At 34.0% G+C, this 17612-nt stretch overlaps 1 protein-coding gene across 1 annotated transcript in view; it reads left to right on the forward strand.

Moving 5' to 3' along the window:
• The first annotated feature begins 264 nt into the window (after positions 1–264).
• Positions 265–17612, forward strand: part of LOC129146944 (uncharacterized) — an 87920-nt gene continuing 70572 nt past the window's right edge. The window contains exon 1 of the mRNA XM_054701675.1: positions 265–336. Within this exon, the coding sequence (XP_054557650.1) occupies positions 265–336 (72 nt within the window). The remainder of the gene's footprint in view (positions 337–17612) is intronic.

The raw sequence follows: 17612 nt of genomic DNA on the forward strand, positions 1-17612 counted from the left end.
AGCAGGCAGAGAGGGCGCAGGGCTCCACTGAACAGTTCAACACAGTGGCATTTCCTACATTATTGGAGAGGACAAAAAGAAGGGAGGGGACAGGCAGACAACAGTAGACAAACTCTCTGATCTATTATTCTAGATACTAACAGATTGTTCAATGGTAGAACTAATGTTTGCAGAATAAGTGCCATTAAATAATTTCACCTCACCCTGGCCCAACAGGGCACTATCCAATGACTTGGAAGCGGAAAAGTGGAATCATGACGATCAATGAGGAGCAAAAAAGGCAGCCGATGCACAATCGTCCATCATACTGACATCTGGGACGCTCGTGTCATCAAGGTTAGCACGGTCAGGTATATTGACAAACAGAACCAATCCAGCGGGAACCCATCGGGGCGCTTCCGCATCCTTACTTGCCGGCTCACCACAGCTGGTCCTTCAGCGGTTCCTTCATTCTTTTTCATGCCCCACGTTAGGCGCCATCTGTCCCAACCCACGGGATTCGTAGGCACGAAAAGGGCTGAGGATTGAAATGAGGGGCTTGAGACAACTTGACGCTAGCGGATGCTTCTTTATTTTTTCTCTCTCTTTCTTCCCCGGCCTTCTCTCTGCTCCTCTCGCCTCACGCCTCTCTCGTGGTTCTCCTCTTATATCCTGGTAGCTCCTCCCCCATTCCTCCCAGTCTCGTGATTTACAGGAAAAACCTGTGGTTTCTCAGAAGGCAAAATGGTAAAGCAAAACTCAACTGATGGCACATGTTGCACAACACTGCGCATGCTCTGGACAAGGTAGGTCATAGAAGACTAAATAAAAACTAAAATATTCATATATAATGGTAAACACAAAATCACATCATAAAATCACAGAGTTTTCATTCAGTTAATGTCAGTAAGGCTATCTTAGGAGCTTCCTAGAAGTACACTTATAAAACTTTCTGACATTTTTTATTTGCTCCTCACTAATTGGGAGTCAGTAATTCCACTTATATTAATAATCCTAAGGATATTTATTAAATAAATATTATTAAAACCATATTAAATATAGTTTTAAAATTTTATAGCTAAGGGTATTTGAATTATTATTTACAAAATAATAACAAAAACAATGTAAAATGTAAAAGTTTAAAGAGTGAGTTATTAAATAAATTTTTGGTATATATTAAATATAGACAAATGTTATATTTATACCTTTTTCTTTTTTTAACATGTTCATATTTGTCTCACCATAATTTAAAATTCCATTGTTAAATATAGGCAAACTGAACATATACATGCAAGTTCATTTATAATTGACATGACTTTATGCTTTTTATATGACTTGACTAAAATATTATCTTTGAAATTAAATAACTTCCAACTTCCTCTTACATGGACAGGTGTCATATCACAGAAGCAAAGTATCCTAAGAAATACACAAATCACATCACCTTTGCTCTGAAGTACAGGGATTTTTTTGAGAATTTCAGGGCGATGTATATAACAATATTTTTATGTAGAGAAAAAATAATGCCAGTGGGGTTTAAGAATTATAAAGTGTTAAACATTAGAGGGAAATTATGTCTCCAAGTGTGAGTGTGGAACTTAGAACATTTTCAGAAACAACTATCACAGTGGTTGGAGGCCACTTACATAGAAAAAACTGTGGATGCCTGAAAGAAAAGTGCATAAGAGCTCATACATTTAATGCTTTTTAAAAAATGGGGGAAACAAAAAGATCAGATATTGTTAGCAGAGTAAAATTAAAATCAGCAATAGTTTTTTAACAAATTTTGCTAGAGGTATTATGCACCTTTAAATTCTGAGTTTGGACTGCTATATTTAATTAATTAAAAATTGATTAAAAAAGTGATAACGGACTGATATATAACAGCTAAAATAATTTTAAAAAAACTCTTAAAAGAAAGCATAAAATCAAATTAATCTTCATGACTTTGTGTTTGGTAATGGTTTCTTAGACAAAACATCATAATCATGAGTGACTTCTGTCAGATAAATTGGTTTTCACCAAAATTAAAAATTGATGTCCATCACATGATGGCATCAAGAATTTGAAAGGACAACACAAAGAATGGGATATTTCTTGCAAATCATATATCTGATAAGGCCCATATATTCAGAACATATAAAAATTACATAATACAACAATTAGAAGACAGATAAGTCAAATTAAAAATGAATAAAGGATGTGAATAAATATTTCTCCAAAAACACTTACAAGTGGTTAATAAGTACATGGAAAGTTGTTCAACATTATTAGTCACTAGGCAAATGCAAATCAAAATCACAGTGAGTTACTAGTTCATAGCAATTTATCTATCATAGCAATTTATATGGTTAAAACAAACAAAAATGTGGTGACAAGTGATCTGGGAAATTTCATTTCTTGATAGATAGCTGGTGAAAAGGAAAAATGATGCAGCTACTTTTAAAAACTTTTAGGACGTTTCTCAAAATGTTAAAAATAGAGTTATCATATGACCTAGATACTATTACTTGTTATACAGCCAAGTGAAATGGAAATACATCTCCACAAAAATATGCACATAAATGATCAAAGCAGCTTCATCTTTGTTAGTAAAAATGTGGAAGCAATTCAAATGTCCATCATTTCATTAATAGATAGGGAAAACATGTTACTTCATACAATGAGATATTGTTTGACAATAAAGCAAACGAACACACTGACGTGTTACAGCATGGTTGGAACTGAACAACTTTTGCTAAGAAGTCAAAGATAATATTTTATTATGCCATTTATATGAAATGTACAAATTGTTAAATTCATTGATTGAAAGCAATTGGTTAGTAGGAACTGCGGCAGAACAAGTAATGAATGGGGAGTAACTGTTAATGTGCATTCAATTTCTTTTTTGGAGACATGAAATGTTCTAAAATTAGAAAGTGATGATGCCTATACAACTCTGAATATATTAATAACCACTGAAAAGGTGGAGTATAAAATATATGAATCACCTCAAAAATACATCTTTAAAAGAGATATATTTTTAAAAGATCAAGGGCACAAAGTAAAATATATATTATAGAACTATTATTCTGAAATATTAATGAAAAATCTATACTTAGAATATATTTTCATGTTATTCAATACAATTATGTCTACACTGAGATCTTGTGTTTTTTTATTTTTCATTAAGTTAGTATTGATTATATAGATTTAATTAATATTTTTGTTGATAATAAAATTTTTTAATTATTATTGATTTGTTGACCTCAGGAAAAAAATCAAGGCTTTTATAATATTAATTAGAAAAAATAGACTTTATCATAAATCTTTTAATCACACTTTGTTTTTTCTTTCCAAGGTAACTTCCCAGGGCTCTCATTCATGTTAGGATACAGAGATCTTATAACAGTTACTTAAATCACTGAATCACTTTTGGAGAATGAGTGGTGCTTTGTTACTTTTCCTTTACTACCACAGCAAGACTATAGAGATTTGCTATTCCTTTCAGGTTAAGATTATTTAATTACTGGATGCCTTGGTGACACTCAGTTTCAGTCAGACAATTTAAACAACACACAGGGATGAATTAAAGGGATGGTACATAAAGAGAAAGTGACCTCAGAGCTTTCTTTGTTTCTTTGTTTCTTTCTTTCTTTCTTTTTTTCAATAAACAAGTCTAAGCAAGTCTTGAAAGGATAAATTTGTAATTTCTTAAACATTCTCAAATCCTGGAAAATTCTATAAACATAATGTCAGTAACTTTCAATTTCTTTAAACTTAATTCCACACAAATTACAGTCATCTACATAATAAGTACTTAAGATACAATATCTTTGAAGTCTGTCAAGTTGATCTCTCAAAAGCTTTGTTACTCATTTTAGACCCTGCCATTACTGCCCATCAACTAACCCTTTTTGTCTTTCTTTTACTTACCTTGTATTAAAAAAACTAACCCAAATTTAGGTGAAAGTATGTAGTTCAAATGGTAAATAATTAAAAAGGAAGCTGCCAGCTCATCAGCAGCATATTATTTCATCAAGATTTTTATTTTTTTTAAGATTTTTTTTTAAAGATTTATTCATTTATTTATACAAGCACTGGATATAGTCAGAAGTGCGGGAGGGTGGGAGCCCTAAAATAAAATCTTGATGAAATATGGGTCTCCCTGATGGCGCAGCAGTTGAGCGCTGGGCTGCAAAGCTGCCCACAGCCTCTGCAGCGATGGTTTGATCCCCGGCCGCTGGGCGAGGGTCCCACATGGCGCGACAGACCTCTCCTGCTGTGCCCGCTGCTCCCTTCAGCAGTGTACTTCGTCAGTCTGCCTGTTCTGTTCCCCACTCTCTCTGGTGAATTTTCTCACCCTCCTGCGCTTCTGACTGTACACTATGCGTGTATGAATAAATAAATAAATTTTTAAACAAAAACAAAAAAGATCATTTAAAAAATAAAATAAAATCTTTTTTTGTTTGTTTTTGTTTAAAGATCATTTATTTATACAAGCACTGGGTACAGTCAGAAGCACGGGAGGGTGAGAGAATTCACCGGAGCCAGAGCGGGGAATAGAACACGCAGACTGATGAAGTACACTGCCTAGGGGAGAAGCAGGTGCAGCAGGGGAGGTCTGCACACCATGTGGGACCCTTGCCTGAGGCCGGGGATCGAACCGGTGCTGCGGAGGCAGCGGGCAGCTTCACAGCCCAGCGCTCAACTGCTGTGCCACCAGGGGAGGCTCTCATCAGATTTTAAGAATCACTTCTTTTCTTAACAACAAAATAATAATAGCTATCACCATCAGAGGCTAGGTATTCTATTAAAAGTAAATCCCACAGAAAAGAAAAGGTGCCCACTTTAGCTGACACGGCATATTTTCTAACAGTGATGCCAACAAAAAGCTTTTAGAATAAGAAGTATGCACTATAGCTGTTTATATGCTTATAAACTTCAGTGGGGTTTATCTTTGTTCAAGATGATTGGGTGAGATTTATGAGCAATGTCTACCATCCACTGATGAGTCATTGAGTAAACATGTTTCCAGACTGTGTATGTATACAGAAACGTCAGCCAAAAAGTCAGTTATGTGGTGGCTCATATGCCATATTTTCATGAAGGTTTTAAAATCAGACTTTTAAAACTGCAATTCGCCAATTACAAGTGGGTGCCTTGTTTACTTTGTTTTTGATATTAACAAAGGAAAGCACTGCTGGGTTTCTCTTCAGCTGTTTGTCAAATACATGTGTTTCTTCATATATGAATATTTGGAAACAAAGATTTGGTTAATATTCCCATTCCTCTTCTCAGATAGTTTCTTTTCTTTCTGTATTTTTGTTACACAGTCAAAGATTATCAGAGACCACTATAATTTTAGTTTTCCATATTAGTGAATAACAAAGTTAACCATAAGCCCATTAATTTAAAAAGAAACAACAACAGTAATCATTGACTAATCTCAACTCCTTTTATATTTCAGATTTGAAGATTAAGATTTTAATACTAATGCTTGAGACTCTAAACCCTTTATCAGACCAAAACTAATAAAAACTGAGGATTAGTCATTGTATGCATAAATATCTATTTTTTACAATCTATTTGAAATTAAAATTAATATTCATTTAGTTGTATCTATAACTGAACAATAATGTATTAAATAATTCAGATACTGATTCAAATATTTTTGCTTATAAACACATTTTTAATTTTATTACAACCATCACTTCCCATTAAAAATAGATACCTTAAAGGAAAAACTATCAAATTTTGCTTTAATTTTTCCAATGCCAAATGGCTTCTTTATTTATTTTTATTTTTTTTAGATTTATTTATTTATTTATACAAGCACTGGGTACAGTCAGAAGCGCGGGAGGGTGAGAGAATTCACCAGAGCCAGAGTGGGGAGCAGAGCAGGCAGAAGGACCGAAGTACACTACTGAGGGGAGCACTGGGCGTCAGGAGAGGTCTGCGCACCATGTGGGACCCTCCCCCGGATGCCGGGGAGCAGCTGGGAATCAAACCAGTGCTGCAGAGGCCGCAGGCAGCTTCGCAACCCAGCACTCAACCGCTGCGCCACTGGGGAGGCCCCCAAATGGCTTCTTTAAATGATTGTTTGACTAATACTATGGACTTATTTTTATTTATTTATTTATTTTTTAAGTATTTATTTATTTATTTATCCAAGCACTGGGTACAGTCAGAGGCGTGGGAGGGTGAGAGAATTCACCAGAGCCAGAGCAGGGAACAGAATAGGCAGACTGAGGAAACACACTGGTGAGGGGAGCAGCGGGCAAGACAGGAGAGGTCCGTCGCGCCATGTGGGACACTCGCCGGCTGCCGGGGATCGAACCGGCGCTGCAGAGGCTGCGGGCAGCTTTGCAGCTCAGCGCTCAACCACTGCGCCACCTGGGGAGGGCCTTATTTATATATTTTTAAAGATTTATTTATGCATACAAAAACTGGGGTACAGGCCAGAGGTGCTGGTGAGAGGATTCACCAGAGACAGAGTGGGGAACAGAATAGTAGGAATGACTGAAATACACTGGTGAGGGGAGCAGCAAGCGAGTCAGGAGAGGTCTGTTGCGCCATGTGGGTAACTCCCTGGCTGGCCGGGAATAGAACTCATGCTTCAGAGGCTACAGATTGCTTCATAGTGTGGTGCTTAACCCCTTGAGCCACCAGAGAGGCCCAATCAACTTATTTTTAACATACAAAATATTGTAAGATAATAAAAGCACAAAAATAAATTATTTGAAATTCACTCATTGTAGATTTTATGTTGGTATATACACAGAATGGTTTTAATCACTAAGACAAAAAATTGAAATCAAGGCAGCACAGCAAATATCAATTGATTGTATTAAGAAATCTTAAGCTACTTTTAAATCCCAATCATATGTTTTGGAACACATTTTACTGTGAATCAAATTAATCAAAGTGATAGAAATTATCTGGAACCAATGTTAGAAAAACAATGAGTTCTGCCATTTATATAAAGTTTGAAATGGCTTCATGATAATCTTCATAATTTCTAACTTAATAAGAATTTCAGAAAAAAATAAGGCAAGCATGTTTTTTGTAATAGACAAATTAATCTAGCCCCTTTCCATTGTCAAGTCCAATTTTCCTCTTTTAGACATAGTCATATCCTCAATAGTAGTATAAATTCAGTATTACATAGTTGACATATTTGTGCTCTGTAATAATAGAATTCAAATAAGAATTTCAATCCATCAAGACTATGTAACTGCATTTAGTTAAATTAGACATACTGTCCAGTTAAATTTTAATGAATTTATTCACTTCCCAACTGATTGTTAATATTTGCCCAAGATGGCTCTCACTGACTTATTTATCATGTTCTTTATGTTATGCTATGTCACATTGCGTTATGTTATGCTATATTAGCTGCTAGATTCAAATATGTAAACACATAGTATCTGCTTGATGAAATTTATAACCAAAAAAGAGGAAATATATAAGTAAATTAACATTTTTTTTTAGGGGTTAAATGCTATGATAAATCTAGGTATGGGTTTATGGAACATTGCATAGTACTTCATTAAGTCATAATGTATGCCTTTTGAACTTGAGATTAGGAATTTTGCATTATTAAGTTAATATAAATGTTAAAACTTAATATCATTAATAGATTACTCTAAGGCAAGTATTATTAACATTCAAATGCAAAATTCTCATTTTCTAAAACTCTGAAAGTACTTCTACTATAAAACAATTAGCTTTATCTAGTACATCAAGAAAATTGCAGCTTTTATCCAGGTTTTTTTTTTTTTTTTTAAACAGCAAACATAGAACAGGATGTTTTCAGAGTTTTTCAAGATGTTTATAAATACCACTTGCTCAGCACTGAAACAAGGAAATACTAAATCCATGGCATTTATAATATATGCACAGACTATTTACTTTGCTTGTCCTTTTGAATGTTTCAGCTTATATTTATGGCTAGTGGGCTAGAGGCTAGGACACTTAGACCCTAAGATTCTGCGATACCTAATTTTGTGGCATGTTTTGATGAGCAGCAGTAGGGTTCATGAAAGGTTAGTTTATGCTTTACTGCTTTGTGTTCAGAGTGAATATGCAGAGTTGTAAGGAATCATTTAATTCTCTTGAAATTCTCCAGTGTTTCTTGGAATCACTAATAAATTCATAAAATGACATTTTTAACAACCTGCCAATTCACTACATATAGTCAACATGTATCCTTAAGCACAAGAACTCTATGGGAAACATTTTGATAAGTAACTTCATCTCTTCTATACTGAATTGCTTGAACTTCATTGAAATGAGAACTAAATTTAAAAGATATAGATATTTTTAATCTTCACATGCTGTTTTTTCCCATGATAGATAAATATATCCGCGTGTACTATGTTACTTGCTATGTTTTCTTTAGATTGATTCTCAAAATAAATCAGGACATTACCAAAATAAGAAGGTTAACCATCATTTTAAACTGTTTTAATTATTAATGGTCAAAGGTTAGGGAAAACTTTTTAAAATTAGGGTTAAATTAATTGTTATCCTCAACTAAGTTGAAATATGTATAATTACTAGAGGCAGAAATCGACCACGAGGGTCTTAAAAATAAATCAACTATTAGATAAATAATTACTCAATCTTTTGTTAAGAGGATGTAACTGGCTTGTTTCTAATATCATAGTATGTATTTCATCATTTTAAACAGAAGTCAGTAAGGATATTTGAGAAAAGTGACTACTTTCAAAATAAGACCTAACCTGATCACCCACTTTATGACTGAAAATAGTCATTCAACTATGCATTCCTTACTAAGAATCAAAATTGATCTATTTCCAGTTATAAGAGATGAATTCTAAAAAGAAGGCAAACTATATGATCATATAAGTGACATAGGAAACTGCCAAAATTCAACATATTCTTTTATTTATACATGTTACTGACTTAATATTGGTTTACAAAACCGTATAAGTTTGAGGGGGGACATCTTCACCTTTATGTGTGTATGAACATCAGCTCACCTACCACCAAATTTCCTATGCCCTCAACACTACATGTCTGATGTGTTCTTTCATATCCCCCTTCCTCTTCCATCTAGTAACCACTTTATTTTTCACACAGTCTTTATTTGGGGGGTGGTTGGTTGTTGTCATTGTTTATTGATATTCCACATATTAAAGACACCACCCAAAACTGTCTTGCAATTTTTGACTCATTGTAGTTATCATAAACACCTCAAGTTTGATATATGATATAGACAACAATAAAAAGGATATTAAAATAAGGTTGCTATTAAAACCCAACAGAGTGTGAAAGGATGGTTCAATATCCTGGTTACAATATGAAAAAAATATATATATATTCTTAAAAATCTGCTTAGAAAGAACACTCTACATACAAAGGCATAAATGCAACTTCCAACAATATTTCCTGATTTGAAATTCACTTGCTATAATTAACACACACACATTATGTGCCAAACTCATTTAGTTTCAGCTAATGTACTAATTTCAGCTACAAATGATTCAGTGATTTATATACGCCAAGTTCAGGAAACATATCTGTGCTATCATATCTCTTCTGTGTTATCATATCTCTTCTTTTATGTCTAATTGAATGATAATATATAAATTCCATATAAATCAACTTTTCAAGAATGCACACTAATTACTGATGTACACTAATTGACCATTGAGAATGGGTCTGATGAGCCATTAAAAATACAGGGGCTTACTTTGAAATTACCTACCATAGGTGTTATTAAGCAGAGTTTACCTTTTGTACAAGACAAAAGGCTCCTCCTCCTTTGGAGTTTAAATCCTAGCAGCATATGAAAGAAAATGAATAGCAAAATTATAGTATAATCTGAATAACTGGTATAAAATGAGAAAAAATACATAAGAGGTTGCTAATGGACCATGGTACAGTGAACTGAGTGTTAAACAAAGGTGGTAGCAGGTGAGTTCAAGGTTCCTTGCTGGCTGCAAAGAATAAGAGTCTTTTTGGAAAAGTGGGAAAATTAAGTTTATGTTATACAGAAATGATAGTACAATAAAGGGCAAGGCCATATTCCTTTACACAGTAATTTAAAAATAGATCTATGTCTAAATCATGAGAAATTTTTAAAAACTAATATCCTTTTTGATTCAAGATGTCTGTTTTTCTTCCATAGCCATATAAGTCAATATCTGCCTTGACATTTTAGAAGACATTGTAACTCAGCTACGAATGGTATTTAAATACTAACTGAAATATTTTTTCAATGTAATGATTTATAGCAATCCTAAAACTTTCTACTTTGATTTGCTAGAAAAGATTGGTTTACTGACATAGACCTAAAAATAGATTAATTGCTTTAGGGAAGTGATGATTATATTTCTATCATTTTCTAAGTGTTTCATTTGACCTTCTTTGACAGAGATCTCAGTAGACTCTGCTTAATAACACCTATGATAGGTAATTTCAAAGTAAGCCCCTGCATTTTTAATGGCTCATCGGACCCATTCTCAATGGTCAATTAGTGTACATCAGTAATTACTGTGCATTCTTGAAAAGATGATTTATATGGAATTTATATATTATCATTCAATTAGACATAAAAGAAGAGATATGATAACACAGAAGGTGAGTGTGAATCATGTCAAATTTGATAAGCTCTCACTCACACACCATTAAACAACCTCAACAGTCATGTCGGGGGAAGACTGCTGTACTTTTTCAATTTGCCTTCTCATCACATATGCAAATTATGTCTCTCCACAAAAGAGGTCCATAAAAGTGGTTAAAAGCACAGTCATCTAATATCAACTTCCTGTTTTATAGTCATAAATATAAAATGACAATAAAAAGACATTTAATTAAGATTAAATAGCCATTACTAAACATAAAATTTATTATATTTAATACATAGCACCATCTAGTGAAATGAGAGAAATCTGCAATATATTGAATATGTTGCAGAATAATTTTGCAAATATTCGAGGTTAAGTTCCTTGGCATTAATTACACATTTATTTTTCTTCTAGAAAATTCTCAAAGAATAAATAAAATATTATATCACACACATATATGTAATAATTTAAAATCTATGCTTTTTATATTACTATGTTTATAAAATCAGTAAAGTAATAACTATCTTCTCAAATATGAATGCAATCATGAGCAAGGATTTACTATTTAAGCAGGTATGTAGTGGATATTTACCTAATTTAACCTAAAATAAGTCAGCTACAATATTTGATAGAAAAATGATAAGTATAGTATCACAGGTCAGGGAGAGGAGAGTAATCAAGAGATTACAAAATTGTACTGCAAAAGATTTACTACTAAAACAATGTGCCTAAAAGGCCTGATAATACTACTGTAAAACTACTTACAATATTTTATAATACTAAAAGAATGTGCCTAACAGGTCTGATAATAATATTGTAAAACTACTTATAATATTCTATAATACAGGGGTCTCCCTGGGGGCACAAGGGATTAAGTACCGCACTATGAAGCTATCTGCAGCCTCTGCAACACGAGTTTGATCCCTGGCCATCCAGGGAGCAACCCACACGGCGCAGCAAACCTCTCCTGGCTCGCCTGTTGCTCCCCTCAGCAGTGTCCTTCAATCAATCTGCCTGTTCTCTTCCCCACCTTGTCTCTGGTGAATTGTCTCACCCTCCGCATCTCTGGTCTGTACCCCAGCTCTTATATGCATAAATAAGTAAATCTTTAAAAGAATTTATTTTAAAGATTTATTTTTATTTATACAAGTACTGGGGTACAGTCAGAGGCATGGGAGGGTGAGTGAATTCACCAGAGACAGAGTGGGGAGCAGAACAGGCAGACGGACCAAAGACACTGCTGAGGGGAGCAGTGGGCGAGACAGGAAAGGTCTGCCCCACTATGTGGGTTTCTCCCTGGCTGACTGGGAATTGAACTGGCGCTGCAGAGGCTGCAGACAGCCTCATAGTGCGTGCTCCACCCACTGCGCCACTGGGGAGGCCCTAAAAAAATATTTTATAACACAAAAAGAATGTGTCAAATATGTTTTTATAATAATATTTGGTGGTTTTGTATAAAAAAGGAACTGATTATTTTTAAAATTGTCAAAATAAATTTAATATTTTAGCCTAAAATATGCTTGGATTGTTTCAAATATTAAATATTTAAATATGTGACATTTAAATTATACATACACACACACACATACACACAAATACTGTGAGTTGACTCCCTACCATTATAACATTTAATTCATTTATGTATGTGTGTGTATAAATATATATATATGCACATAATTTTATTATGTTACACAACAATTAATTTGAAAATTAATGATGAAAGTACATCATTCTTTTGAATCAATTCTTTTAAATCAATTATTTTGCAAACCACTGCTAGGTTGGGGCTCTAATGGGGGTAATGATATGGTGATATGGTAGCTTAAATTTGTATAGTTGTGAGCCTAACCTCTAAAATGTATGTAAAGTACATGGGCATTAACTCAACAAACATACTTTTAGAATAAAATCCACTTCAAGACCACGCTTTCCACTATCAGGCTCACTACTGGAGACATAGGGCTCTTCTAACAGGACTCTTCTAACAGCCATCTTTGACTAGAGACATCTGCTTTGATGAACTTTACTTAGATCGTGCTGAAATCTAGAAAGCTTCCCCAAACCTTCTTTCTATCTCTCCTTCATTGAAGTCAGACTTGCAATTTGATGGATCTACCAGATACTTCCAACTTTTACCTCTTCCCGTTTCTGTTTGTTTGTTTTTAATGGGCATTTCCCCTAATAAATTCCTTGCACATTTAATTACATTTAATCCCATTCTGTCATCTACTTCTTGATAAATACTAAAGTGGGTTCCTGGAAGAGCCACAAGTTTTCTCTCATAATGATTCTTATTCTAGATATTAATTTGCTCTTGTCATACACAAAACTTCAGCTGGCATTATCACTTAGAAGCTTAGAGAATGCTTGATCTATAGTGTTGGACTCTCATACAGAGCAGCATTTCAGAAGAGGATACAAGGGGTCCAGTTAACTATAACTTTTGACCATCCTCAGGTTACTTCAGAATATATGGCCCTGGAACCTCCCTGGTGGCTCAGAGGTTAAGCTCATTGCTATCACCGCCATGACCTGAGTTCAATCCCCAGCCAGGGAGCTAACACGCATGGAGCAGCAGACCCCTCCTGCCTCACCTGCTGCGCCCCTCAGCAGTTTATTTCAGTAGATCTTACTGTTCTGCTCCCCATTCTGTCTCTGGTGAATCTTCTCAACCCCACACCTCTGGCCTATACCCTAGTTCTTGTATGCATAAATAAAAAAAATCTAAAAAAAATATTCCATGGCCCAGGGGTCAAAAGGCAAGCAGAGGGAACACAGAGGAATTGGCCTTGATCAGTAGGAGGAAGACTGGATGTTCTTAGACTATAGGGCAGGAAAGAGTATGCATTGAATCCAGGTCATCCACTTGGATGACTCTTTGTTATTTCCTTGCTGTGTCTTTATTTCCTTGCCCCACTTTAACTATGAATAGATATACAGAGCATCTCTGGACTGTAATGAAGGGTATTCTTACGAAGGAATCAGACCCATCAGAAATAAAGGCTTGGGTCATACTAATAAGAAAACCCATGACATCCAAAGAGACAACTGTGATTGCAAAGGATTTAGAATAGACAGCAGTTTTATGGAAGAAGACAACTATCATTTGTTGCTTCAAGAGCAACTGCATCAAAGCTTACTACAGTAGTTATTCTCTAATTATTTTTATTAAAAAAAATGGCACCTACTCATTGAGACTGTTATAGAGGATTTGGGGTGCTTTGGTGGTAGGTGTGCTATGGTAACATACATCTTAAGATGTGTGAACCTATATCCCTAAATAGTATACAGTGTTGCAAACCAACATAGTCCCAGTATTAAAAATAAATAAATAAATAAAACAATAAAAAAAGAAAAACGAGGTCCTAGAAAACCACAGAATAATCATTCCCTGAGCCTATGTGGAGGCACTGATCTGTAGAACACAAGTGGTCAACTCTGGTGGCCAGGAGATGGGTAAACAATTGACCAAGAGTGCTAGCTCCTGTACTCTAAACTTCATTAACCCGTTTATATCCAAGCCCAGTTTCTAACCAACTGCACCTAGCTAATGATGCAGAGTGGCAAGGATACTAGGGCTGCCCTATTTCTGGAAGATATAAAGTTCCTTTGATAACCAGATTTGACTTGAGGAATCTCCAATTTCCCTGACAAACTTGCTTCACTGAAAAAGTTTAGGAGTCTTTCACATACATTGCATCTCTGACACTTGAAGTCACACTCAAAACTGTCAGCTTGGTAAATATGTCAGACTTAATGTCCTGCCACCCATTTCCTCTCAGAGAATAAATAGCTCAGGCCTTTCCTCTAATAAAATGTTTAAATGTTTAATTTTGAAAATGCAAAGTTAAACAGGTCAAGACACATGCCATGTTAGGAATTACTAAATATATTAAACTGGTCATTTTTGTTGATCCACAGTCAGTAAAGTAAGAAGAATAAAAATCTGATATGAACTAAAATTCTTCTGGTATTTATGAAGGCTAAAATTACATTATCTCCACCAACAAGAGAAATTAAAGATACTTTAAACAACTGGCACTGCATCAAACTAAAAAAGTTTCTTCAGAACAAAAGAAACTATCATAAAGACAAATAAACCAAACTACTAAATGGGAAAGAATATTGCATACCTATATCTGACAAAGGGTTGATAGTCAAGATCTACAAACAACTTATGCAACTCAACTTAAAGAAAACAACTCAATCAAAAAATGGGCAGAAACACTAAATAGATAGTTCTCAAAGAAGACATATGCATGGCTAGTAGGCACGTGAAAAAAAAGTTCATCATTTATTATCAAGAAATGAAAATCAAAACCTCATTGTGGTACCATGCCATACCTGTGAGAATAATTCATATCAAAAAGACCAGAAACAAGAAGTGTGGCAAGGTTGTACAGAAAAAAGATCCCTCGTACACTGTTCTATGGTATGTAGACTGGTCCATTACCTATGGAACACAGTATAGATGTTCTCAAAATATTAAAATTAGATCCACCATAAGACTTGGCAATCCCAGAACTAGGTATCTACCTGCATATCAGAAGCACTAATCCACTAATCCAAATGGAAGTATGACTCCTATGCTCACTGCGGCAATATTTATAATAGTCAAGCTAAGGAAATACCCTAGGTACCCAAGATGCCTGGACTAGGAAGATGTGGTATATATAAATGATGGAATGCCGCTCTGCTTAAAAAAAAAAAAAAAAAAGATAAATATTATCATTCACAAGACAAATACCAGATGGTGTCACTTATATTTGGAATAGAGAGAAAATAAGCAAAGCGTCAGATGAAACCAACCCAAAAGAAAATAGAAATATGGCTATTTTGGTGGTGGGTGTAATGTGGTAAAAAACACCTAAAGGGTGTGATAGTATATCTCTAAATTATATTCAGCATTGTGAACCAACATTGACTTCATTAAATACAAAATCATTTAACACTATTAGAGATTTCAAATGTGTTTAAAAATAATTTGATAAAATTATAAACTCAGTTAAAACTTGATTTACATATTTAACTTTCAGACTTACATAGCGCTTAGGTATATAGTCAGAAACTGACAGTACATCTAGTTTAGAATCCCAAATATATGTTATGTGCTATTGTATTTGTAATAAATAGATTTTATTTCTAGAGCACTTTGGGGTTTATAGAAAAATTGAATGGAAAACACAGTGACTTCCCCTATACTCCATCTTACCCATATTGTCTTCCCTTAGTGTACTTCTGTTTAGGATCAAATTTTAATTGGCTATCTTATTGGAAAACAAATTCCAGAGTTCACCTGATGGTTCACTTTTTGTGTGTACACTCTATGGGTTTTGACAAATGTCTAATGTTATAGTCACAATTTCAGTGTTATGCAAAATAGTTTTGCGATCCTAAAATAGTTTTCACTCTTTATTCATCCCTCCTTCTCTTTCTCTGAACTTTTGCAACTACTGATATTTACCATAGTTTTGCCTTTTCCAGAATGGTATAGTGTTAGAATTATTCAATAAGGCCGACAGACTGGCATCTTATGCTAAAAAATATGCATTTAAGATTTCTCTGTCCTCTGTGGTTTGTGCACTTCCTTTTATCATTGATGAATACTTCATTGTATGAAAGTGCCATATTTATTTTATTAATCCACTATAAGGATATCGTGGTTGCCTCCTAATTTTGGTAGTTACAAATAAAACTGCTATAAATGTGCACAGCTTTTAAGAGAAGCTCTCAACTCAATTTGGTAAACACCAAGTGTTCAGATCCTGGCTTATATAAAATTGTGTTTAATTTTATAAGAAAGCGTCGCTGTCTTACAAAGTGGTTATAACACTTATTTTCTCTCCAGCATTGCCTGGAGATCCTGTTATTCCATATCTGTTCCAACATTTGGGAGTAGGTGTTTCAGTATGTACCAAAAAATTAATTATATAAATTCATCCTTGAAATGTGGCAAATCATTTAGTTAGGGGGCAGCAAGGAACACTTGCATCATGCAGGTTAAATACAATAGAATGCTGTAGATGAATTTCTGAAACAAATAATTACAAAATACATATTAATGTGTAGAAAAAAATAACATATTACATACAAACTTTTTATTCTACTGATTAGCTATTTGTTGATTAAGCATATCAGTGGATTTTTGGCCTTGGAGTTTTTATTATTGTTTTTACATTTTCTATTTTTCCTTCTCTGGTATTATTTAATATTGTATTATTTCTAGATTTGTTTAGAATTTTACTTAGAAACTAATATCCCTGTACATTCTTTGTTAAGTGTTTATTATTTATGGTTCTAATAGATTCACTGAACTTTTAATAGTAAGATGAGGGATCTGACATCTAGCTCAGGATTAATCTACTACATTGGGCTCACTGACAAAATAATTAAGAGAAATGAGTGTGTAATGAAAGAATAAAATAATTAAGCTCTTATTCCTTTTATTATCCCATTCTCCTGTGACTTTGGAAAAAGCCCCTTAGCTTCATTTTAATAACTGTGCATGGAATGAAAGTGAGGAGATAATTATAAAAACAATAAGAGGTTTGGTAAAATAACAGAATACTATATTTTGAAAATAAGCATTATATGTATTGTATATTTATATTTTTATGTTTATGCTTTTTAAAAACACAGCTATGGACTCATTCTCAATTAGTTTACTTGGTAGTATAAACATTTCTCATGGTGAATAGCTTGAAAGTAAGTTTTACGTGATAAAATTTTAAGATGTGGATATGATTTTTGAATCATATTTCAAAAAAACTGCTCCATTTCTAATAAACTGTCTTACTAATGTATCCTTCTAGAAAATAAGATAGTCATCAAACACAACAACATATAAATATGAGTCATGGATAACTCAGACATCCTTCTCTGCTAAGGAAAGATAAATACTATCATCATAACCAAAATAATTCTCATATAGTATCAGTAGATGAGATAAATCTATGGGGCATGGACTTCAAAAAATAATAATATAAACTTCTCTACTCCTTCTTTTATGAATGGAATAAGTAAGAATGATACAAGGATGCCCTTAGATATTTGTCA

The sequence above is a fragment of the Talpa occidentalis genome, unplaced genomic scaffold (assembly GCF_014898055.3).
Source record: "Talpa occidentalis isolate TD23 unplaced genomic scaffold, MPIMG_talOcc4v2.1 talOcc4.5, whole genome shotgun sequence".
NCBI classification, from domain to species: domain Eukaryota; kingdom Metazoa; phylum Chordata; class Mammalia; order Eulipotyphla; family Talpidae; genus Talpa; species Talpa occidentalis.